General features: G+C 36.1%; 1 protein-coding gene and 1 non-coding gene across 2 annotated transcripts; one reads left to right on the top strand and one right to left on the bottom strand.

Moving 5' to 3' along the window:
• Positions 1 to 379: 379 nt before the first annotated feature.
• LOC127077862 (small nucleolar RNA R71) lies at positions 380 to 486 on the bottom strand. Its single transcript, XR_007787629.1, has one exon. It is a non-coding gene; the product is annotated as a small nucleolar RNA R71 (small nucleolar RNA).
• A 15137-nt stretch (positions 487 to 15623) lies between these two features.
• On the top strand, positions 15624 to 21133 carry LOC127076546 (probable xyloglucan glycosyltransferase 6). The gene is made up of 5 exons (XM_051018230.1): positions 15624 to 16811; positions 17118 to 17426; positions 18602 to 18892; positions 18969 to 19082; positions 20041 to 21133. Exons 1-5 carry the CDS (start codon positions 16083 to 16085, stop codon positions 20674 to 20676), a joined length of 2079 nt encoding a protein of 692 aa, XP_050874187.1. The 5' UTR covers positions 15624 to 16082; the 3' UTR covers positions 20677 to 21133.
• Positions 21134 to 26777: the final 5644 nt, after the last annotated feature.

Raw genomic sequence — 26777 nt, 5'->3', positions numbered from 1 at the left:
GATGGCAGAACCAGCTCGTGCTCTTCGTGATTACGCCGCTCCATCGCAAGATGAGCCGCATTCGAGTATTGCTCCACCCGTAATCGAAGCAAACAACTTCGAACTTAAACCTTCGCTGTTACAAGCAGTGCAACAGAATCAATTCTCTGGAAATCCTACCGAGGATCCAAACCTTCATTTATCCGTATTTGTCCAATACGCTGATACTGTTAAAGCTAATGGTGTCACTTCAGAGGCAATTCGACTTCGTCTCTTTCCTTTCTTGTTAAGTGATAAAGCTAGAAGATGGCTTCAGTCTCTTCCTTCCAACTCAGTCACCACATGGAACGAGTTGAAGAAAGTCTTCCTTGCCCGATATTTTCCTCCAAGTAAAACAGCTATGTTGAGAGCCCAGATAAATGGATTTAAACAGAAAGATAACGAGTCTCTTTTCGAAGCATGGGAAAGATACAAAGACATGATGAGACTTTGTCCACACCATGGTTTAGAGGACTGGTTAGTAATTCATACCTTCTATAATGGTCTCTTGTACAACACAAGGTTAACAATAGACGCCGCCGCAGGTGGTGCGCTTATGGATAAACCTTATGCCGATGCTTATCAACTTATCGAAAGCATGGCCCAAAACCATTATCAGTGGGGAAGCGACCGAACAATGGTAGAAAAACCTCAAACGAAAAGTGGCATGTACGAGATAAGTAGCCTTGATCATGTTAATGCAAAAGTGGATGCCCTGGCCCAGAAAATTGAAAGTTTAAATGTATCACCTCCAGCCACCGTGGTTGCTGCAACTCAAAATTGCGAAGTCTGTGGAATCCAAGGTCACACTCCTGCAGGTTGTCAACTCCTAACAGGAATCCAAGCAGAACAAGTGAATTATGCTCAAGGAAATCCCTACTCGCATACCTATAACTCTAACTGGAAGAACCATCCTAATTTTTCATATAAGAGTAATAATGCTTTATACGCACCAGGACAAGCTCCCAATCAACCACCAGCTATACCTCCGGGATATCAAAAGTCGATCCCATCTACACCTAACAATAACGTTCCTAGGAAATCCAACTTGGAAATCATGATGGAGAACTTCATAGCTTCTCAACAGCAAACCAATAAAGATTTCTTAAACCAGAATGTACACACTAGCGAACAAATTAAACAACTAGCAAGTAAAGTAGATGCCCTGGCTACCCATAACAAAATGCTGGAAACACAAATATCACAAGTAGCTCAACAACAAGCGCCTACTGCTGCCCCAACTGTTACATTTCCTGGACAGCCCCAACCTAACCCGAAAAGCCACGCTCATGCAATCATATTAAGAAGTGGAACGGAAGTAGAAGGACCGTCTGATCCAAGGATGGAAAACCAAAACTCTAAAAAGTCAACTGAGGAAGAAAGTAAACCTAAGGAAAAGGAAGAGAGTAATAAGGAAACCGTAGAAAATAAAGAACCTTATGTACCCCCGCCACCTTATAAAACACCTATCCCTTACCCTCAAAGGCTTATTAAAACCAAAGATGCGGGCCAATTTAAAAAATTGGTTGACCTACTGAAACAATTAAACGTCACAATTCCGTTTACAGAAGCTATTACGCAGATGCCCTCATATGCTAAGTTCTTAAAAGAAATTCTTTCTAATAAAAGGAAACTTGAAGATAGCGAAACCGTTACACTCACTGCTGAATGTAGCGCCATAATCCAGAATATGCCTCCAAAACTTAAGGATCCTGGTAGTTTCTCTATACCCTGTCACATAGGAAAATTTGTCATAGATAAAGCCCTATGCGATTTAGGAGCCGGTATCAGTGTTATGCCTTTATCCATATGCAAGAAACTGGAAATGGGAGAATTAAGACCAACTAAAATGTCTGTGCAACTAGCAGATCGTTCTGTTAGATATCCTGTAGGAATTCTTGAAAACATTCCCGTGCACATAGGACAATTCTACATTCCAACCGATTTTATAATTATGGACATTAGAGAAGATGAAGTTACACCCATTATATTGGGAAGACCATTCTTAGCAACCGCCGGTGCGATCATAGACGTAAAACGAGGACGACTCACTTTCGAAGTAGGAGAAGAGAAAATTGAGTTCATTCTCTCCCAATTTTTGAAAGCACCTGCAATAGAAGACACATGTTACTTCATGGATATCATCGATGAATGCATAAAAGAAACAGAGTTAGAAAATGACAAATTGTCTGACTATCGTGTAGAAGACAAACTCAACCAATGTTTAGCAATAACACCGGACCCTATGCAATGCCTTAAGAAACCAACCCTCGACCTGAAAACACTTCCCAAAAATCTGAGATATGAATTCCTAGACTTAGAACTTGAACGACCAGTAATAGTTAATGCAGACCTAGGAAAACTCGAAACCGAAAAACTCCTACATATCTTAAGAAAATATCTGACCACACTAGGATACAACATCACCGATCTTAAAGGGATAAGCCCTTCTATTTATATGCATCGCATCATGCTAGAAGAAGACTGTAAAACCTCTAGGGAACATCAGAGGAGACTAAACCCGATCCTGAGTGAGGTAGTGAAGAAGGAAGTAACAAAGTTATTAGAAGCAGGTATCATATATCCTATATCTGATAGTAAATGGGTTAGTCCTGTACACGTAGTACCAAAGAAAGGAGGTATAACAGTTATTGAAAATGAAAAAGGAGAAACTATAACCAAACGAATCGAATCGGGATGGAGAATATGCATTGACTATAGGAAACTAAACAAAGCAACCCGAAAAGATCATTTCCCTTTACCATTCATAGATCAGATGTTAGAACGATTAGCAAAGCATTCTCCTTTCTGCTATTTAGACGGTTACTCAGGCTTCTTTCAAATACCAATTCATCCTGATGACCAAGAAAAGACAAGATTCACATGTCCTTTTGGTACCTTCGCTTATCGACGAATGTCGTTCGGCTTGTGCAATGCTCCCGCAACCTTTCAAAGGTGCATGATGTCAATATTCGCCGATTTTCTCGAAAATATCATGGAAGTATTTATGGACGATTTTTCCGTATGCGGACAAAGCTTTGAAGAATGCCTTGAAAACCTAGAAAGAGTTCTAAAGCGATGTGTAAAAGTAAACCTAGTACTTAATTGGGAAAAATGTCACTTTATGGTACAAGAAGGAATTGTTTTGGGACACATCATATCCAATAGAGGAATTGAAGTAGACAAAGCCAAAATAGAAGTAATCGAAAACCTTCAACCTCCGAAAACTGTGAGAGAAGTACGAACCTTCTTAGGACACGCCGGTTTTTACCGACGATTCATTAAAGACTTCTCTAAAATAACTAAACCTTTGACCGGATTATTAATGAAAGATGTTGAATTCATATTCGACAATAAATGTTTAGAAGCATTTCAAACGCTTAAACAAGCATTGATCTCCGCGCCCATAATGCAGACTCCGGACTGGAATGAACCATTCGAAATAATGTGTGACGCAAGTGATTACGCCGTAGGCGCTGTTTTAGGACAACGAAAGGATAAAAAGCTTCACGTCATATATTACGCAAGTAGAACTTTAGATGAAGCACAAATGAATTACACCACGACCGAGAAAGAACTTCTAGCAGTAGTGTTTGCACTAGATAAATTTCGTTCTTACTTGGTCGGAGCTAAAATAATCGTTTACACTGACCACGCCGCCATTAAGTACCTCTTAACAAAAAAGGATGCTAAACCTAGACTCCTAAGGTGGATCTTGTTGCTACAAGAATTCGATCTGGAAATCAAAGATAAAAAAGGAAATGAAAACGTAGTAGCAGATCACCTCTCAAGACTCGAAAACCTGGAACCGAAAAGAACATCGATCAACGATGATTTCTCGTACGATAAACTTATAGCTACTTTGGAAAAAAATAAAGCTGATAAACAGGCAGAGACCACCTTAGCTATATGTGTTACACCATGGTACGCTGACTTCGTCAATTATTTAGCTGCCGGAATAGTTCCACCTAATTTATCTTACCAACAAAAGAAACGATTCTTCCATGACATCAAACATTATTACTGGGATGACCCTTTACTTTTCAAAAGAGGCCCCGATGGTATTTTCCGTCGGTGTATACCTGAAGAAGAGATAGAAAATATAATCCAACACTGTCACTCCGCTCCTTATGGTGGACATGCAAGTACACCCAAGACCTGCTCCAAAATCCTACAAGCCGGTCTTTATTGGCCAAACATTTGGAAGGATGTGCATGCGGCAATCAAGAAATGTGATAGATGTCAACGCACAGGAAACATATCTAGACGTGACGAGATGCCACAAAAGGGCATTTTGGAAGTAGAGATTTTCGACGTGTGGGGAATAGATTTCATGGGACCTTTTCCACCTTCTTTCGGTAACAAGTACATACTCGTAGCGGTTGACTACGTATCAAAATGGATTGAAGCTATAGCTTCTCCAACAAATGACACATGAGTAGTAACTAGACTCTTTAAGAATATAATATTTCCGAGATTTGGTGTCCCAAGAATAGTAGTCAGTGATGGTGGATCACATTTCATATCTAAGATACTCGAAAAATTACTGTTTAAGTATGGTGTAAGACATAGAGTAGCGACACCTTACCATCCTCAAACCAGTGGACAAGTGGAAGTGTCTAACAGAGAAATCAAAAAAATATTGGAAAAAACATTCGCCACCTCAAGGAAAGACTGGTCATCAAAACTACCAGAAGCTTTATGGGCATATCGAACCGCTTACAAAACTCCCATAGGAACAACCCCATTTAAGCTTATTTATGGAAAATCTTGCCACCTCCCGGTAGAATTAGAACATAAGGCCTACTGGGCTATTAAAAATTTAAATTTAAACTATAAGGTCGCTGGTGAAAAGCGAATTCTTGACATAAACGAATTAGAGGAACTTCGACAAGACGCCTACGAGAATGCCAGAATCTACAAAGAAAGAACGAAGAAATGGCATGATAAACGTATATCAAGAAAAATCTTCAAACAAGGCGATAAAGTCCTTTTGTTCAACTCTAGACTTAAGTTATTCCCAGGAAAACTACGTTCTAGATGGTCAGGCCCTTTCCAAATCACCAATGTCTTTCCAAGTGGAGCTGTGGAAATTAAATGCAAATCTATGGAACCATTTATCGTAAACGGGCAGCGTCTAAAACATTATCATTATGCAGAAAACAATGAAGATTCACAAGTCCTGCACTTAGACGAAATGCCTCCAGAAGTTATAGATTATATTTGATAGTTTTTATGTCGAGCTTGCGATATTAAACAAAGCGCTTCGTGGGAGACAACCCACAAACAAATATTTTTATTTTTATTTCTTCTTTAATTATTCTTTTATATTTTTTTTAGTATTCATTCTTAATTTATTTTAACTTATAAATTATTTTTCTTCTTTCCTTCTTTCGGCATTTGGCCAAATCCTGATTAAAACTCTTGTTTTTCTTTTCTCTAGCTAACACTAACCTGATGGGACAAATTGATCATATGGGTATCAAATTCAGAGGGAAGGCTCATAAATAAAAGTTTGAGGAACTAGCAGAGAGAGAGATGCTACCTAGTTTGTATGCTGATGATTGGGCAATGACTGCCCTTGGACTAAGAGAGAGTGTCCTGTATTTGCTGAGTCAAATAGGGTGGGAAACCACTCCTATCCAAAGACAATTCATCACTTACCGGAGACTAACGCTAGAATCCCTTAGCTCCCTGATCTATCTACCCAGCCATGGAAAAGGAATAAGCAGAGGTTTCATTCAGTTCAGAATGTTCAACATGGAGTATCAATTTAATATTCAAGATTTTACCAACCTTTTAGGTTTCCCTACCTCTTTTGATACATTCACAGTGAGCCAAGAAGACCTTTTTGAATATAGAGAACTTGAACATTTTTGGGGAAATTTAACTGAAAATGACGACCCCGAGGAACATGAGTTTCTCTCTGGAAACATACATAACCCGACCTTTCGTTATTTCCATAAGATCCTAGCCCACACCCTTTTTGGGAAGAAGTCAAATATTACTACAGTATCACATGATGAACTCTTCATCATGTTTTGTGCTTCCCAGAACCGTCCAGTGAATGGTGTCACTTTTATGTTGGCGAACTTTGACCGCCTTATCCAAGATGAACGAGCACCAATTCAAGTAGGCGGATTGATAACCATGATTGGTAATGCTATCGGATCACGTCAGCCTATGCTTGACCTAAGCCCTTTTCTGTGGCATTGCGACTATGAGTATACCCTTCCTCTTCAACATTATGTTTATAGCAAACCTCGGGCCTGAAGAGTTTGAGCTTATAATTAACAGCCAAGTTCTTTGCCTATTCACCTTGCCTAGTCCGAGGACTAGTGTTCACAACCGCAATAACTGGCTCTACAACCTGAACGGAATACCCTCTCCTGCTAGATCTACTGAATCCATCCAGGACTATGAGATTTGTGACGACCAGATCCCTTATGCTGAGTCTGACCCTCAGACACCATCTGGTTATTATGATATTGACCCTCCTCCTCAACCTATCCCGACCGAAGAATCGGCAATACCCGATCCTAGACATCATATGCCCGGAGATAATTATAACACTATCATTCAAGCCTTGATGTCAGAACAAGACGCCCTCAGAGAAGAGTTAGCTAACATGAGACAAGAATTTCTGGGATACATGAGCAGTATGACAAATCAATTCCACGAGTTGCTAAACCGTGTTAACTCCTTTGCTCCTCCCGCCTGAGATCATGCAAGTGGCTAGAAGTTATTTTTCTTAGTTACTTAGTTTTAGTTTAGATTATTTATTAATTTTGTTTCAAACTATTTTTAATATTAGTATTTGTTTTTCTTTCGCATGTTCGCTTTTGTCTTCCAATGTTACATTATGATTATTTAATGAAGCTATTGCATTATTGGTTTATTTTATTTTGATCTATGCAATTTCTATAATTACAAATAATGCTATCCACTATATGCTAATAATTACTATGCCGGTTAAAGAAATACATATATTATGGTAACAGAATAGCAAGCAAGACAATTTAAAAGCATCACAATAGCAAAATAAAATAAACATAAGAAAAACAAAATAACAAAAATAAAATATAATAATAAAAACAAATTATGAAGCACCCACGCAAGCAGTGACTGTTGCAAGCTGATTGTGTGAAGAGCGTCACACACTCCATCACGGTCGTCACACCAAGTGCCTGTGACGCCCGTAACACCTCTGTCACGGGCGTGACACCTTCAGACTAGGTGAACGTTAGTAACCGTTGGAGACACGACCGTTACACCACCCCACTTTTTACCTTCCCCATTCATTCACCCATTTACTCACATTTACCCACATTTATTTATTTTTCACCCACTCCCTTTCCAACTTCCAAATTTTTCCCTATAAATACCCACCATACCTTTCTTCATACACCACAAACCATTCTATAAAATACATTTCATTTTCTTACCTTTTACTTCTTTCAACCCACTTATCAGTATGGCGGGAAACCAACAATTCGGAAATATCATCTTCCGATCCGAAGATGATAATTATCAAAGGGAGCAGTTCGAGCGTTTCCAACAACGAGGTGTCCTATCTACCAGGTATCCTGATTTAAATTGTTTACAAGAATTAGGATTACTGCAAGGTATACAATGGATGCTCCGCCTTGCTGATTTAGCTTTTCTTTGCACTCATAATCAACCTACCTACCCATCCCTCACCTTAGAATTTTTAAGTTCTTATTCGTACAACACTCCCATCGGTGAAGACGAGTACTTAACCGGTACCGCAACCTTCCGCATGTTCAACACCGAATACTCCTTATCCCAGGATCAGCTGAGTGTCATGCTACAGTTCCCTGTAGGAGACCGAGTCTATCCAAGAATCCCTCCGAACTCCCAGTGGCAAATAAACGCCTTCGACCTCTTTCGGAAAATATCCGGAGTGGAAACCGATAATTGGGATGCACTACTTGCTTCCCATATACATAACCTAACCATCCGGTACTTTATCCGCATCCTGCAAAACACAGTTTTTGGAAGACCGGACAACAGCAAAGTCAACGCCAAAGAATTATTCTTCCTCCACTGCGTCTTTGAAATGGATACAAAGGTAAACGCAACTTCTTTCTTATTTCATCATATCCGCACCCTATGTGCTAGAGGCCGCCAACCTTTTGTGATTGGAGGATTAATAACCTCCATAGCACTTGGTTTGAATCTAGGGGACCGACTTCAAAATTTACAAGCTCTCCCACCCCTATTTATGGATATAAGCTATTGTCGGTCCAGCCGCCTAATCAAAAACAGGGTAGGCGGAAGGTATTATCTTATGGTGAGTAACCACGAAGTCCCAAGCGTTGTTTTACCCAACATTGCCCTCACAGATGTCACCAACCCCAACCGCTTCATCTACAACCTTACTGCTCCCGAAGCTACCGAGCCCTCACACGCAAACCCGCCTACAGACGAGTTTGAAGAAATGGAACAAGGTGATCAGGTTCCTGCACAACAATCAGTCCCGCTCAACCCTTCCGATAACGCAGCTGGTCCATCCTCACGACGTCGTCGACGAAGAAGGCCAGCAACCAACGACGACATCATGGATGCTATTGATGGTATGCAAGTGCAGAATCTCGAAGTGGTGCAAATTATGCGCCAGATGCAACAACAACAGGAAGCGAGAAATGCCATAACCGACCAGCGGTTGACTGAGTTGCTCAGCAGGTTTGACGACTTAGAAGTACGTCAACGATCACTAGGTCCAAGAACAAGAGGCGGCAGGCAGCATTGACTTTAGTTTCTTTTTCTTTTTTCTATTCCTTTTGTTTTCTTTGAAACATTGGGGGACAATGTTTCATTTAAGTGTGGGGGGGAAAACCTTGTTCTTTCAACCTTCCCTTTTCAAGTATGTTACGTTCCCTTTCATTGTTATTTCCCTTTCTTATTATTATGAAAAAAAAAATTATAATACATATTTATTTTAAGATTAAGTCCCTAGTGTGAAAATTTTCTTATTATCTATTCCCCTTAATTTTCTCGAGCCATAACAAAAATTCAACACACTCAATACGTATAAAGGTTGTTTATTTTATCAAACTTGAGTAAAATTAAGACTAAATTATTACCATACCAACACTCTAAACAAACCTCAACATGTTAGATCAGGAAAAAGTACCTATTATACCAATCCCTTGAACTTTTAGTTTTATAGTAACCCCGAGTAGTTTATACAAGAAGTCAGCACCATCTTAATAGCAAACTACGTGGAGAGCCGATGAATATAAGTGAATGATTCCCAAAACAAAATATATATATATATATATATATATATATATATATCAGGAAATGCACTAATTAAGTTAGGTGATCCTTACCAGATCATTTAATCTAAAGGTTGCAGATCATACAAAAGCATGATACGAAAGATCCATGGTGAGTTGGTTCAGCAGGTATCTGGTGCTGAACTTGGTAGGGCGGACTACGGTCCGATCCCCCGCAATTTGCAATGGACTAAATAACGAAGTTATCCAACTTATGTACCAGAACTTCAAGCTAAAAAGGGGATCAGAATCACTAACCGGTCACTCCACTATGTGCGCGAAACGATAAAGGGCTTAATGTGATTTCGCTAGAATGAAAACGGGTGAAATAAGAGTAAAGGAACTAGGATAGCTATAATAGCATTACTCGAACTGGTTTGCATAAGGTAGAGTTATCTGAGGTTGTAACGGTAGTTGTTGATGTCAAGATTAAACTCAAGTTACTTCTAAACAAGATTTACTTGCAACCTAGTACGAATTGATATGTGTTTTGAAATTTCATCTGGCCAAATTTTTAAAACAATTTCTATACTGTATCTTGCTTGAGGACAAGCAAAGCTCTAAGTATGGGGGAGTTTGATAATATGAAACTATATCACATTTTTAGACTCGATTTAATTAAATTATATTATTATTTGTTTCGATTTATTTCATTTTATTCGAGATTACTTGGTATTTTTCCTTCTATTTATCTCAGGTGATTTATTTGAAGCAAAAGTGAAAAAAGAAGAAAAGGGGGTGCAAAAAGATGAGGAAAGCAAAAGCCCAGCCCACTATTACAAGCCAGGAGCGCTGAACCTGTGACGACCGCCACACAAGGTGTGACGAGCGTCACACCCTGCTACCTTGTGTTACGAGCGTAACACATGGTGTGACGAACGTCACACCCCTCTCCTATATTTTTGGCTTCTGAAGCGCAACAGAGGCACGTTGATGCCTATTCTTCCGCTTGACTCCGGAAACGTGAAGACCAATTACGCAAGGCACTTTTGGAAACGGTTAAAAAATGGATTAGTATAAATAGGACCAAGTGTGGAACCCTAAACAGTTCAGAATTCTTTTCCAGTTTTTGGCATAGCTTTATTTTTACTATTTTCTATTTTTTCAGCATTCTACCTCCATAGCAACTTTTATTTTCTTTTCTTTTCCAGCAAATTTTCAAGCACTTAATTAATTTTTCACACAATAGTTTCTACACCGGAAACTATTGTGTATCTTTTACTAGATCTAACCTTACGTTAGATCCTAGAATTTTATTCCTTCGCTTTTATTTTCCTGTCCGATTGAAGAGTTCAAGAACAAATCCAACCGGTCTGTGGTGGAGTGTTCAAGATTGCTATTAATTACTCAGGTTCTTTAATTTATTGTTTTAATTTATATATGCCCTGCATTACTGTTTATTTATATTGTTTGCCTGATATGGTTTCATTTAAACAGGATAATTGTTTACTCCTGTTTAGCATGTCCGGCTAAGTATTTTAGATATCGGTATTTAAAGTAAGCGGAATGAAGGAATCAAAACTAAGTTGGTTTAATTTCATTTAAAAATAAAGTCACTCTTTTTATGGCCTCAATTTACAGCATTAATCCCAAAGTTTTTGTACGAGAGTAAAAGACATAAAGAAGTTAAAATCAATAGAACGAAAGTTTGAGTTTTTAACTGGACAGTGTAAATTGGACATTAATTCTAAATCAGGGCGAAAGCAATTTTTAGAGTTAATTAAATTCTAATCTTTTTCAAAAAGTATTTTTAAAGGTTAAATGTGAGGACGAGAGTTAATCATTTAAGTTTAATTATATAATCTAAGTCAATAGAGCGAGAGTTTGAGACGAGGGCGTTTAAACGGTTAGTATTTTCTTAAAAAAGAGTTTCTATAGATTTTGTTGTCTTCAAAAGGTGATTTTGGACTTAACTAATAAGTGACAGCTACGTTAATATAAAGTCATAGTCTATTCAACAGAGCGAGAGTTTGAGAAAAGGATTTTAATCAATAGTGTCTACTGAAAAGATTTATTTTAAAAACCAAGAAACCAACGAAGATTTGATTCCCTAATTACGACGAACTACATACCGATATCCGCTTAATTGATATTTAATTTAGATCTAATTTTAGTTTTACTTTTTCCCCAAACAATCAAAGTATCATCCGCCTTAGCTTTACGAAGTAACCTTAGAAAACGGTATATCGATTCATAAGTCCCTGTGGGATCGATATCTTTTAAAACTACGCGATAGAACTGTGCGCTTGCAGTTAGTACCTCAAATCGACTCATAAAGTCACGATCAGGAACCAATCATACATATATACAGATTCTGACATACTTTGGAGCTTTCTTCCTCTTTGTTCAGATTGCATGGTGGATGCATTGGAGTGTTCATGACTTTGCAGTCATCAAGCTTGAACTTCTTCAGAAGCTCTTTTGTATATTTTGACTGATGAACATAAACTCCATCTTTTCTTTAGTTGAGTTAAGTTCCAAGTAAGAACTTTAATTCCCCCATCATATTCTCATCTCAATTCAGCATGCATTTTCTTAGAAAACTCCTTGCAAAGGGTAGCATTAGTAGAACCAACAATAATATTATATGCATATACCTGAACAATTAAGATGTAATATGTACATACAAACTAATAAAAATAAGAAATGTTAGGTTTTCTTCTTTTGAATAGTTCATATGCAGTTTTGTTCATAATGGGTATGATATAGATTTTGTTCTAAACATAACATGTTGTGTTTACAGCTTCTGCCTACAAGTACTTAGGTAAGTTATTTTCATGAATCATGATTCTAGCTATTTCTTGCAAGGATATGTTATTTCTCTTTACAACTCCATTTTGCTGTGGAGTTTTAGGAGAAGAGAACCAATAAAGAAATCCATATTTTTCATAAAAGTTTTCAAAATGTTCATTTTCAAATTCTCCTCCATGATCACTCCTTACTGTTAAAATCTTTGACTCCTTTTCATTTTGTACTTATATGCATAAGATATTAAACACATCATATTATTAATCCTTGGTTATAAGAAATTTGACCAAAGTCCATCTACTAAAGTCATCAACTATGACAAGTCCATATTTTTTCCCATTGATTGAAGCAGTACTAACAAGACCAAATAAATTAATGTGAAGTACTTCTAAGGGTCTGGAGGTAGATACAATGTTTTTAGTTTTAAAATAGGTTTTGTTAATTTTCTCCATTTGGCATACTCCACAAAGAGCATCTAAATGATAGTTGAGATCTGGCAGCCTGTTAACAAGTTTTAACTTGCTAATCTTAGAGATCAATCTCCATTTAGCATGACCTAACCTTTTGTGTCAGACCCACTTTTCATCATTCACTAATAGAAGGCAAAGTACCTTCTGATCAGCCAAGTCAAAAAAATTAATTTTATAAACATTGTATTTCCTTTTGCCCTTAAACACTAGAGACTTATCAGATTCATTCATGATTGTACAAATATTCTTATTAAACACTACTTCATAACCACTATCACAAAATTGACTTATGCTAAGTATTTTATGTTTTAGTCCATTTACTAACCAAACAGTATTAATAGAAATTGAAGAGTTACCAATAGTTCATGTACCAGTGATCTTCCCTTTTTGATTTCCTCTAACTCCCACTGTCCAGGTACTATGACTGCTGTTTTTCTTTTCCCTTGGAGCATATCTGTAGCAAAAATGATTTTAGATTTAGGTGCCCATAATCTTATATGTCCTTTAGGATTAGTTCTGATAAATTTTCTCTTATTTTGTACCTTTTCTATCACATGGAAAGGTTTAGTATCATTCAAGACTTTTGATTTAGAAGTTTGTTGTCTTGACCTTAGGTTCTAAACCTTTTAGAACTTTATGAGTTGATGCCTTAGGTTCTGGTTTCTTCAAAACCTTTGACTTTAGAGTCTTAGGTTCTAATGATTTCAGAACCTTTGACTTTAGAGTCTCATGTCTTAGTTTCTTCGGAACCCTTGACTTATCAGTTTTAGGTTCTAATTAGTTCATAACCTTTGCATTATCAGAATCAGGTATAAAATAAAATTATAACCCTTTTGAATAGGTTTAGAAGAAGGATGATCAGATGATTTAATCAAGGTTTCAGTCATTGGATTAAAAGGTTTTTGACAATAACCAAGACCTTCTCCTCTGCTTCTACTTACACCATAGATCATGGATGCAAGTTTGGTTATTTTAAGGCCATTTAAGATAAATTCTTGAAGAGACATTTCATGCTTATCAAGAGTTTTATCAGATACATCTTTATCAAGAGAAATATGATCTCTCTCAAGAGCTTCATTCTTGTTTTGAACAAATTTTAATTCCTCTTTGAAAAGACCATATTGCTTTGTTAATATTTTCATGTGTATGGCCTTTTCCTGACATCTACTCATAAGATCTTAAATAAAAGTAATCAAATTAGAACGAGATAATTTAGAAAATATCTCATCCTCTTCAGATTCTGTTTCAGAAGATGTAAGAGCCATCAAAGCTAGATTGACTTATTCTTCATCTTTCTCAGAGTCTTCTTTATTGTCAAGTCCTTCCCATGTTGCCATGAGACTCCTCTTTAACCTGTTTCTGAAGTTGTCCTTCTGGAAACTTCTCTTCTTTGACTTGTACTTTTGTAGCTCTGTACAGTCAACAATGAAGTGACCAAACTTCTTGCAGTTGAAGCATCCCTTATGATCATCCTTTTTATCTCTTGAACTTGATCCTCTAAAGCCATTACTTCTACCAGAGAATCTTTTGTTCTTCTTGGCCAGGTATTGAAATATTTTAATGATAAAGGTCATTTCCTCATCATCTGAGTCTTTGTCAGAACCTTCTGATTGAGAAGATTCTTTAGAGTTATAGATTTTATGAGTCTTTATAGATTTAACAGTAGATTTCAAGGAAATGGACTTTGACTTCCTGACATGTTCATCTCCATTGAGCTACATCTCATGACTTTAGAGATTGCTGATAAGACTTTCAAGACTTAATATGTTTAACTCTTTAGCCTCCTGGATAGTTGTTACCTTGGGTTTGTATCTGCCAAGAAGACTCATAAGAATCTTCTTGACATGATCAGAGTAGTGTATCTCTTATTCAAAACCTAAAGTCCAGACACAAGAATTTGAAACCTATAAAATATGGTTTCAATGTCTTCATCCTCCTTCATTTTGAACAACTCATATTGTTGAACCAGAAGGTTAGTCTTAGCTTCCTTAACATGTTCATTCCCTTCATATGTAACACATAGGGATTTAAAAACGGCTTTAACTGATTTTTCCTTAAGTTTTCACGTGAATAAAAGATCTCTGAGTCTGTCAGAGGTTCCTCGGTTGAAGAGAAGATAATCTTCAGAGGTTGACTTTCTTTATATTGCACTCTTCAGAGCCTGAAGTCTTCAGAGTCTGCTTCTTGGCTTCTGAAGCTTCAAAGTCTGGAACACTAGAGATTGACTTTCTTCAGAGGTTGACTTCTTCAAAGTCAAGATCTTCCATCAGAGCCAGAGTTTGAACTCCTGATGCAGAATAATCAAGTTTCTCTTCATCTGTTCTTAGTCATATAATCCTATATACTTGAACAAATGTTAGAATACCCTGTTGTTCTTTAAATACTTTGTTATCATCATATAATATCAACTAATTTTGTTCTAGCATAATGAAGTAGTGCTTGCTACAATGAACTTGAGCTTCCATGTAGTGGAAAATGATTGATCTATAAGGTTAACACTCAAACACCCCAAGTTAGTGAAAGAACCAAAGTGATATGAGAGAGAATAAATTTGAATACTTGATAATATCACATTTTTCCTCTTAAATAATGAGAATAGTTTGAAATAGAAAGCGTCGAGTGAGGCATAAATCATGATTAATAATCTAATAGACCTAGATGGTTTATCATGCTCTTAAAGGCAAAATTAACTACTTTAAAGAAAATAGAGGTCTACTTACTCTTTCTCTTTGTTTTATCACTAAAAATAAGATGATCTCTTATTCACATGAAATATCATTAAAAATAAGATGATCTTTTGACGCTTGTTGTCTTTGCTTTATCACTAAAAATAAAAAGATCTTTTATTACCTGTTATATGCGCCAATAACATGTAATATTAAAAATAAGATGATAAAATTGAAAAAAAAAACTTTTAGAAAGACAACATTTCTTTTAAATGATATCATTATCAAACGGGGGGAATTATCATATTACATTGACAAATAAAACACTAAGCTATTTATATTCTAATTTTTGTTTTTTTTTACCGATGAATGAATCACATATTTGTTGAAGGAAGAGTATGTTTATACATTTTAAATGTCAATCATTAAACAAACCCAAATCAAAATACAAAAAGTTTCAAACTCCCTCCAATTAATAAAACACTAAAAACCAGTCCAATAGGATAACCTTGATTGAAGTGAACTAACTCATCACATGAATCTCCTCACTCTTGTCTCCTACAACTCACCCAATCTCCCATCTACCACTGTCCTTCATTAACCCCTCAAATTCCTCCACGCGCCACCATCTTCCACAACAAACCCAAGCAGCGCGTGTCATTCAACTTCATCACCCTCACCCCAAAACAAGAAACATAACGACCTAAAAATTTGGTTCCACTTTCCAATTATAGCTTACTTCCTTTCCCTTTGGATCACACACTAAAAAAATTAACAAAAAAAAAATCCAAAAAAAAACTCTCTCTCTCATACACTTTCTTCTCAGCTTTTGTTTTGTTTTTTTTGTTTCTCTCTTTTTTTTTCTTTCTGTTTTCTATATGTCTCGTGCTCCGAATTACGAGTTTCAGGAATGGTGGAACAAACAGAGAGAAAGAGAAAATCTCGATCTATTCGAAGATAAATCCGATCAATCCTCTTCTGCTTTTATCACCGTCGATGTCTCCGGCAGCGGCGGCGGTGGAGGAAGCAACAACAACCGGTCAGATCCGTCGGTGAGAAAAGAGCGTGCACGAAGCGCGCGGCAGTTATCATGGGTTTGTTTGTTAAAATTCCAACAAATTGCTTCAACCGTTGGGTTTTTATCCAACGGTTTGCTTCACCTTATCCGAACGGCGAATCGGAGAATTGCTTCGCGCGATTCGCCGGCGGATTCGTCTTCGTCGCGGCTTTATAAAGCCATCAGGGTGTTTTTGATTGTTGTAATTGCGTTGTTAGGGTTTGAGCTGGTTGCTTATTTTAAAGGCTGGCATTTCCGGCCGCCGTCGGTTGGGTCGGCTGATGTGTTGGGATTGGTTGGGGAGTTTTATGCGCGGTGGATTGGTATTCGGGCTAATTATTTAGCGCCGCCGTTGCAGATGTTGACGAATATGTGTATTTTGTTGTTCATTGTGCAGTCGGTGGATAGGATTATTTTGATTTTGGGATGTTTTTGGATCAAGTTCAGGAGGATTAGGCCTGTGGCAAGTGTGGATTATGATAAGAATGTTGAGAGAGTTGAGGATTATCCAATGGTTTTGCTTCAGATTCCTATGTGCAATGAGAGGGAGGTAAGAACATGTAGGTTCCTTAGTCCTTTTGAAACCTATTTCTGCTTAAATGCCGGTTTTTATTATTAGCGATTCATAGGTTCTAACATTTTGTCGGGTATTCATGGTGCTTGTTTGGATTGAATTATTTGAACTTATCTGATGAGATATTGAAATAAACATGCTCGAGACTGAGAGAACTTCTAAAAACGATAGCTTATGATGAGATATTGAAATAAACATGTTTGAGACCGAGAGAACTTCTGAAAACGATAGCTTATGAAAACAACTTATAGTTGATACGATTTTTTCATTGTTGTACAATAGGTTTACCATCAATCCATTGCAGCAGTTAGTATCCTGGATTGGCCAAAGGAGAGATTGCTTGTACAAGTTCTTGATGATTCGGATGAAGTAGAAATTCAAAACCTCATCAAGGCAGAAGTGCATAAATGGCAACAAAGGGGTGTTCGGATTATATATAGACATAGGCTTATACGCACAGGATACAAGGCGGGGAATCTTAAATCAGCAATGGGTTGTGATTATGTTAAGGATTATGAGTTTGTGGCAATATTTGATGCTGATTTCCAGCCAACACCAGATTTCTTAAAGAAGACAGTACCTCATTTCAAGGTAATATAAGTCCAGAAATTCAAAGTTCAAAGTAATGTTGATTTCAGTAGATATATCAACAGATATTTGACTGTTAAAGAAAACATTTAAAGAAGACAGTATGCTTGTAATGATTTTATTATGCTTAAAATTGAACATATTAAAGTTAGTTTCTATACTGTAGAATCTTCTTATGCTTTGGTTAGAGTTTTAATTTCAAAATATTATAACCCCCTCCTCAAACACAAGACTGGTGCACATTTGAATCTCAAGTATCCAGTACAATGTTATTCGAATTTCTGATTTTAATTTAGTTATCATTCAGAGGGATGTGTGTTAAGTTGTACCATGTCCTACCATTCACTTTCCTCCCATTTGTATCATTGGTTTTTATCAATATCAATTTCAATTGTAGTAATTCACCATAGGATTATAAATAGTACTCCCTCCGTCCCAAAATAGGTGTCATGCTTGACACTTTCACACGGATTAAGAAAATGTGATAAATGAAAGTGAGAGAATATCAATTTTACCAAACTATTCTTGTTTATTATTGGTATATTCAAATTATATCATTAATGCAAAGTGAGAGAAATAGTAAATTAAGAGTGTTAATTAGAGGATACAATTGGAATATAAAAATTAAAATTGCACTGGAAACTAAAATCGACACTTATTTTGAGACGGAGGGAGTAATATATATCTTGTTGGTTAAGTTTCCTTTTTAATTTTTGAACAGTTAATGTTAGTATTGTTAGGATTATGCTGGGGGTGTGGATTGAACCTTCATCCTCTAACACTCCACTACTTTATCACCCACTCCATCCACCAAACCAACCTTATATCACCTGTTTTTTTGGAATATTATTGACAGTTCTAGGTATTGGAACAATTTAAATTTGATATTAGTTTTTCTTTTGTAATTCATCAAATATATTAACCATCTCATTTTTACAAACTCCAATTCTAAACTATGAATTAATAACTTTGTTCTGCCAGCATGACATCATTCTCATTAATGTTGCAACTGTCTTTGTTTTGGTAAACTATTCACTATTCCATCAACATGAGCTGTAATTTCAAGATATAACGAATATCTTTTATATGATAAAAACCGAATAAATACTAAACTAATGTTCGCAATAGTTTAAATAACTATCTAACCAATTTTTCTTCTTACTTTACTTTAATTGAAGGGAAGGGATGATTTGGCATTAGTCCAGGCAAGATGGGCATTTGTAAACAAGGATGAGAACTTGCTAACAAGATTACAGAATATCAATTTATCTTTCCACTTTGAGGTTGAACAACAGGTGAATGGTATCTTCATTAACTTCTTTGGTTTCAATGGAACTGCTGGTGTCTGGAGAATAAAAGCCCTAGAGGAGAGTGGGGGCTGGTTAGAGCGAACAACTGTTGAAGACATGGACATTGCTGTTCGTGCTCATCTTTGTGGATGGAAGTTTATTTTTCTCAATGATGTTAAGGTACCGTATTTCAAATCTCGAGGATTAATTTCAAATGTTTTGAGAGTCTTATATATGTTCATTATGCTCCTTGCAGTGCCTCTGTGAGCTTCCAGAGACATATGAGGCCTATAAAAAACAACAGCACCGTTGGCATTCTGGTCCAATGCAATTGTTCCGTCTGTGTTTTGTTGATATACTTCGTTCAAAGGTAACAATTCTTTTTTTGTTTTCTTTTTTTGTTTTGTTTTTAGAGCTGTTCAATTCTTTTGAACCCTGGATACCAATATGAAATCATTATTCTGTTATTGTTGCTATTTTTCATTTTAAGAATTGTATGCCAAATTTTAATCCTTTTAAGTATTTTAAAGTCAGCACTTGATTCCCGGGGTGTCTTTCAATAATAATATCCATGTCTTGGTGATGAGATTTGAATAGCTAAATAAAATACACATGCACATCATGTAGTTGCTTGTTGCGATTATTATTAGCAGACATCATACTTAAGCAATGGCATACATAGTTGCATAAGATTTCAATTTAATGGTATTGAGTTCATGCTATTATGCTATATGAATATTTTCTGCTTACTTGCTTTAATGATAATATGATTGTTAACTAATTAGTGAGCGGAGGGAGGGTTAATGGTATTTGTTTCTGTACATTAAATAGATACATGATGTATTTATATATGCATCAATTGCATGGAGATTAATTAAATTATGTACTTTTATCCTGTTGTTCAATTTGTTATCAAACTTGGCTTTCAAATTTTGTTTGCTCATCATTGACTGAAGGAGTTGCTTAATGACCTAATTGTTGAACATACTACTCCACTTAATGTTCTCTAGAATAAAGACTCAAAAATTTTGCAAAAAAGAAAGGTAAAGCATCTGAGTCTCTGCATGAACTAAATTATGTCAATCAATGACAATGTCATCATAGTTAAAATCTCCAATAGTATATACTTTTAGAAAACTGCTACTTAAATTTAAATAAGAGTTTTTGCAATTGAAATGCTCATGCCCACATATGAGCTTAATCAATTTTTTGTCCACATCCCATATTGTATGCAATGATAACCGGTTTCTATTCACTTTTGTTGAAATAGTTTCACTTCTAGAAGGATATACTATTATGAATCGCTGATTGATTTCCATTTGTAACAGGTTAGTTGGGCAAAGAAGGCTAATTTGATATTCCTTTTCTTCCTCCTGAGGAAGCTTATTCTCCCATTTTATTCATTCACCCTCTTTTGCATCATTCTTCCATTGACCATGTTCCTTCCCGAAGCTGAGCTCCCAGCCTGGGTTGTTTGTTACATTCCTGGAGTCATGTCTATCCTAAGTGTTCTTCCAGCTCCACGGTCATTTCCATTTATAGTACCATATCTTCTATTCGAGAACACTATGTCAGTAACAAAATTTAATGCAATGATATCTGGATTATTTCGCTTCGGAAGTTCGTACGAATGGGTGGTTACAAAAAAGTTGGGAAGATCATCCGAGACAGATTTGGTTGCCTTCGAAAAGGAATCCCAACCTCTAATGCGGTCTCATGGTCTTCATCGATCTTCTTCAGATTCAGGCATTGAAGAACTAAGCAAACTCGAACTCTCAAAGTTAGTTCCAAAGACTAAGAAAAACCGGCTCTACAGGAAAGAACTTGCTCTTGCATTTATTTTGTTAACAGCCTCAGTTAGAAGCTTACTATCTGCTCAAGGAATTCACTTCTACTTCCTATTATTTCAAGGGATAAGTTTTCTGGTTGTTGGTCTTGATTTAATCGGAGAGCAGGTTAGTTGAACTCCAGCTTTTAGTGGATGCAAACCCTCCTCTCAGATCCTCATTGATTCTAGATAAAAGTTCATTATAGCCGAACCTTAAACCTATCTCAGAACATACCGATTTTAAGTCTAAGATGTTCTCAGTGGTTTTGGCTACCATTTTAAAGCAAATCAGTTGCTGCTTTGCACCAAATTTGCAGTACTGTTGTTTGCTTTTTGTTGTAAAGACCAGTTGTTTCAGTTCTGAATGGCAAAATGTGTTGACACTTGAAGAAAATAGGTTTCTGACCGCAAACCAGTTGCTTGCATGCCTGAACTGAAAAGGAGGAGATTGTTAGATTACAACATTTGTTATTCTTTTTCAATATGATATACTGTACAATTTCAAGTTTCATTGTGTTGTTGCTTAAATTGTATTTGTTATCAAGACACTTAGATTTCTGGTACAGGCCACAGCAAGCATGTTTTCATCGTTATTCATGAGTTTTAATGTTTATCTTCATGGAATCCAGGTTGTGAATCAGAGCCTTGAAAATCAAATTCCACAATATTTCAAATATAAAGAATGAAATGAATGTATTATTTAGGCATGGCAACGGGGCGGGTGGGGGACGGTTTTTACCTCTCCCAAACCCAAATTCGAATCCCCAAACAATCCCCGTTCCCCGCCCCAAACCCAAACGGGGATGGGGAATCAAAATCCAAACCCGTCCCAAACGGGTTCGGGTTGGGTTCGGGTATCCCCGCCCTGCCACCATTAATTTAGTAAAATCAATTTTTTAATAGAAATATTTATTTTTTCAAAATAAAATTACATTACAAATAATAAAATAAAACAACCTAAAAAAATTCCATACATACATTTCAAATATTTTAAATAATAAATTTCAATTTAAATATCAAAACATTGACCACATATTTAATATTTTAAATTATCAAAAATAAATAATAATGTACATAGTAAAATAAACGGGGCGGGTTCGGGGTGGGTACTAGTGTCCCCATTACCCGACCTGTCCCCATATTTTAAAATCGGGGAAAATTCAAACCCAAACCCAAACTCAAACCCAGTCAAAACGGGTTTTCCCCGTCAACTTCGGGGCGGGTTCGGGTTGGTATGCCTAGTATTAATGTTATATAAGTAACAGAAAATATAAATGATATCACATAATAACGTATTTGCAACTAATGCCATGTAGTCTGCTGCTGTTTTGTTCCGTTGCCATTGAATTTTATCAATTTTTCAATTGAGTTTAATGATCAATCTAGGATGTAAAATGTTTGTTAGTTCAAATAAAAATTTCCAAGACAAGAAAACTTAAATGGGTGAAATAAATTGAAGTGTATAAATTAGAACCAATGTAAAAGGTGATACGAAATTATAGAATCTGAATGATATATACTACTTGATTAGCATCTAACTGTGGGTGTTTATGGATTGGATTGAATATGGTTTGGGTTAGTCTTTAAGTATGAGTGAATACGGATTGACTTGAATTTAGTTTGACCTAATTCGTTATCCACGTCGAACATTCAATGAGTTGGATTGAATGAGTAGAAAATTCTTTTTTGAGTTGCATGTGTGATGTGTCTTATTTTTTTTTATACTCTTGTAAACTTTGATTAACTTATCTGAATATTAATTTATTTGTTGTTTGTTGAGAAATGTGGTTAGACTCAACTCAATTTTAGAAAATCAGTTTATACGGTGAACGTTGCTCTCATTTATAAAAATATGTTCAGGCTATATATTATTCGATTCAAGATTCTTAACACACACTTTCACGTCCAAGATTAGGGGTGAGAATAGATCAGACCAACTAACAGGGGTTTACAGCTTAATCTACTCAGACCCAAGTCAAGCCAGACTTTATTTTAAATAGAAAATGCTTAGGTTTTTTATAAGTCATTTTAATTAAAAAGGTTAGGCCTCAAGCCATAAAAAAAGCTTTTTAAACCTATGAGGATACCTATTTAAATAAATAAGAATGATTTTACTATAATAATTCCATTGCATTTTCTATTTTTAATCGAAATACAAAAATAAAACTCGATTATTTTGAAGAACTTATTAGAATAGGCTAAAACATCTTATGCTACTAGATAAGTTAGATAAGTCAATGCAAACAAACTTTATAATGTCAAACTATTTTCAAAACATACCCAAATAATTGGCAAAGCCTAGCTCAGTATAGCCTATTTTCACCCCTATTCTTACTATGTTGCAAAATATGGTAATGTCTAACTCAACCTTATAATGTGAGTTTGTAAGATAAGAATTGTCTCTACTTATAAATACATATCTAGATTATATATTATTCGATGTGAGACTCTTAACATTGTTCAAACTCTAACCCTCCAAACGAGTTATTTTTAATTTCATGAAAAATTACTACACTTGAGTATCTGACAACATAAGCCATTAGTTTCCAATGGCATCATGTGGCTCAAATTAAAGAAATGAATAGCCACAATAGAATGTGTTGCATTTGATATTTTTATTCTTAAGGATCACATGTTTAATGTATCCGCTTTCCCTTTTCTGTTATTGGTTTTGATGTTTCAGTTTTCTCTCCTTTAAGTTTGTTATTTTAACAAGCATGCCAAGTGTGACATGTAGCTATATAAGCTAGAATGTAACTCCATCTTGAAAATCAATCAAAATAGCTTCTATCTTGTTCAGTGATATGAAGCTTTTGCTCTAACTTTCAATTTGCTCAATATGGTATCATTCCCTCCACTAACAACTGTTGTCTCCTCATTTACAACGTTCCAATTCATTTGCTTCTGTGAATTTGATATGGATGGTTCATTTTCAACTCATGGCCGTAAAGAAGCCCCCTCCTTTGACTCATGACCAATATGAGAAACTCATTAATATAATTCAAGGATCGAACATCAATCAACAATTTAGAACTGTTACTTCAAATCAGATTCGCTCAATTCAGTCATCTGATCATATATCAACTGATCACAAAGGTATACAAATTGTTAACACTTTGTCTTGCAATAATTTTTTCTTTCAAAACTTAAATTTTGGCTCATGGATAATAGATTTAGGAGCTAGTCACCACAAATGTTCATCACTTCATTGGTTTCATTCATATAGTGAAACCACTTCAATGACTATAAAATTATCTAATGGACATCATGCTATAACTAAATATATTGGCACTGTTGTCTTTTTTCCTGGTTTTCTCATAATGAATGATATGATCCTGGTTTTATAGTAAACTTGATTTATGTTTTTGCACTCTGTCAAAGCCTAAATTGTTTAGTGTCTTTTGACGGTTTAAAGTGTTTCATACAGGAGCATAAATTACTGATTGGTTCAGCTAAAAGATTAGATGGATTATACTACCTCATCCTGCCAAATAAGGAAACCTCTCATCCAAGCATAAACACACATACAACACACCTATCAAATAGTGCATTATAGCACTTTAGGCAAGACCACCTCTCCCATTATAGAATGTTAAATTTAAAAACTCAATTTCCCTTTGTTACTAATGATCAAAAGGCAATCTGTGACATATGTCACTTTACTCAGAAATCATCTTTTACTCATAGTTTGAATAAAGCTTTAAAGTTTTATGACTTACTTCACTTTGACATTTGAAATATTCAAAACATACCCAAATAATTAGGAAGGTAAACATCGCCTTTCAGCCACAGATCAATTATTTGCACGAATACATGACCTCAAACTTCTCCAGGAGCCGAACTATCCCCGTCTCTCTAAGGGTAAGGTACTAAATGGCATATCTTGTGATCGCCACAGACTCATCCGTCCAGGCCAAGGGAAAGAGGGGGCGTCATCAGCCCCTAACACTACGAAAGGATCCTCTCACCCCCTCACTCGGGCGAACATGTCTCTCTGATTCTTGTAGTGGTTGGAATGGGGTCTAAAAGAGGTTTTTCCTGGCATACCGCCTAAGGACACCAACTGCGTTTTGAAGGTATGGTACCGTGAAATAAGAGAATATATCTCCACAGTAAGAGAAATCTCAAGACATTTACCATCTCAAAGGCCCTGATAAAACCCAAACTATTCGGAAGCAGATGGGAAGGTGCAACAGTGGGGACCTTTAGGACCTCCACAACAAAAAGGGAAAGGGAAGAAAAATCCTCATATCCTTGATAAAGGGGAGATATAAGTAGAAATAAGGGAGGGAGGATCGGAAGAGACGAGCATGGTAACCTTCTCAGATGGTGAGCAAGCCTCTATGATAACTATCCCTTTATTTTTTTAGGAAGAAATCTCCATTTTTTTCAGAAAGAGAGGATTTGTTTGTTAGAAATATAGTAAGACCCAGTCAAGTGTCCTTGGCGTCCTTAGGCATGACGGAAGGGAACACCATTATCTTTTTGTTCATGGGAAAATCGAAGAACAAAAAGAAATCACTACCAATGTCACAATCGTCAAAGGGATAACTATAATCCTCAAATCCCACAGCTTTATGCTAACCTAAACCATACTCCGGTCCTTTACCTAATTATGACTACTATAAAAGTAAGAAAAAATCTGTATCTAAGAAGGTTGAGGACAGAGGATCATGAACTGGTAGGAAAATGGACAGATTTTATAAAAGTTATTAGAATAAATAGAGCAAAGAAGTAAAGAAGAAGCCTTTATATGAAAATTAAAATTACAAGAGCATCGGATAAGCTTTTTAGGCTCCCCCAATTTTTTTGAAAAATGTAGTACGCTTGTAGCATGTGTGGCTAATGTTCAATGTCTCAAAAATAAATCATCATTGTTTACATTAAATAGAATCAAGCATATCAGTCTAAGTAATTGATGTTTTACATCCCCAATTGACATCCCGACTAATCAAGAGACGTCTAGCACGATAGTGATTAATCACCCCTCAATTAAGGGGTTCACATCCATGTAAGGGAGTCATATTCAAATGAGAGAATCACCCTCATGTTGAGGGACCTACCTCTCATTAAGAAGGTCACCTTCAATTGAGGGACTCACCCTCATGCTAAGGAACTCGCCTCTTATTAAGAAGGTCATTTTCTATTGAGGGACTCACCTCTCATTAAGAAGGTCACTTTCAGCTGAGGGACTCGCCTCTCATTAACAGGGTCACCTTCATCCAAGGGACCCACTCTTATGCTGAGGGCCACGCCTCTCATTAAAAAATGTCACCTTGAGCAGAGGAAATAACCCTCATGCTGAGGGACTCACCTCTCATTAAAGAAGTCGCTTTCGACTAAATGACTCCCCCTTGATCACGAGGCAAAATATGAAGAGAAAAAAAATCGGGCAACACTTCTCTCTTTATAAGCCCTCGTGTCTGAGGGATTATGTAGTGATATATTTGTAAGAGTCCCAAATAAGAGTGACACAAAGCTTCCCGTTTCGTGAAGTGTTGTTTGGTGTTGCCTTTGTGGAATTAAGGGACTCTCCCTTAGAATATACATGTGTACAGTAGGATTATCCTTTTACTATTCATGTTGACTGGGTCGTACCGCGACTTCCTGGAAAATAGATTGCCAACGGTCTCTCCCAATCAAAAGGAAATGGTTACTACTTCTTAAAATTTCTTGAATACTAGGTACAATTGCCTCTATAAGAATATGAACACTTAAAGGTGGGGGACATATCATAATTTATTAAAAAAAAAATTGGTGGGTTTTGGAATGACACATGTGCATTTCTTATATAATGAAATAAGTTAGACAACATATAAATTCTAAGTAACGTGGAACTAAGGAAATTTTTTTAATTAACACACAACACACTTATTTTTCTAATAACACGCTTATTTTTCTAATAACGTGGACTTTAAAGATTTTTTTTCAAATTCATATCCATATTAAAATATTGACGAAGTTCCAACCGTTTATAAATAATTTGTCTAACTCAACACAATACATTTGTGTTGTTTCGCTTCACTTTTTTCCTTCATAGATTACAACAAAAAATATCACCACTAAACGTCTCTATTTTGGTCGCCACCTCAATCATGTACCACCACCATTTTGTCAACCTTTGTTCTAATTTTCGTCTAGGTTTCATATGTTATTGGTTAATTTTCTATTTTTTCCATCTCTTTTTTTCTTTTATTTATCTTTGAAAATAAATTGAAGTTTTATTTTGATTGTATT

This window comes from Lathyrus oleraceus, chromosome 4 (genome assembly GCF_024323335.1).
Source record: "Lathyrus oleraceus cultivar Zhongwan6 chromosome 4, CAAS_Psat_ZW6_1.0, whole genome shotgun sequence".
Classification (NCBI taxonomy): Eukaryota; Viridiplantae; Streptophyta; class Magnoliopsida; order Fabales; family Fabaceae; genus Lathyrus; species Lathyrus oleraceus.
Note: the sequence above shows the minus strand (reverse complement) of the source record. Positions and strands in the feature narration are given on the sequence as shown.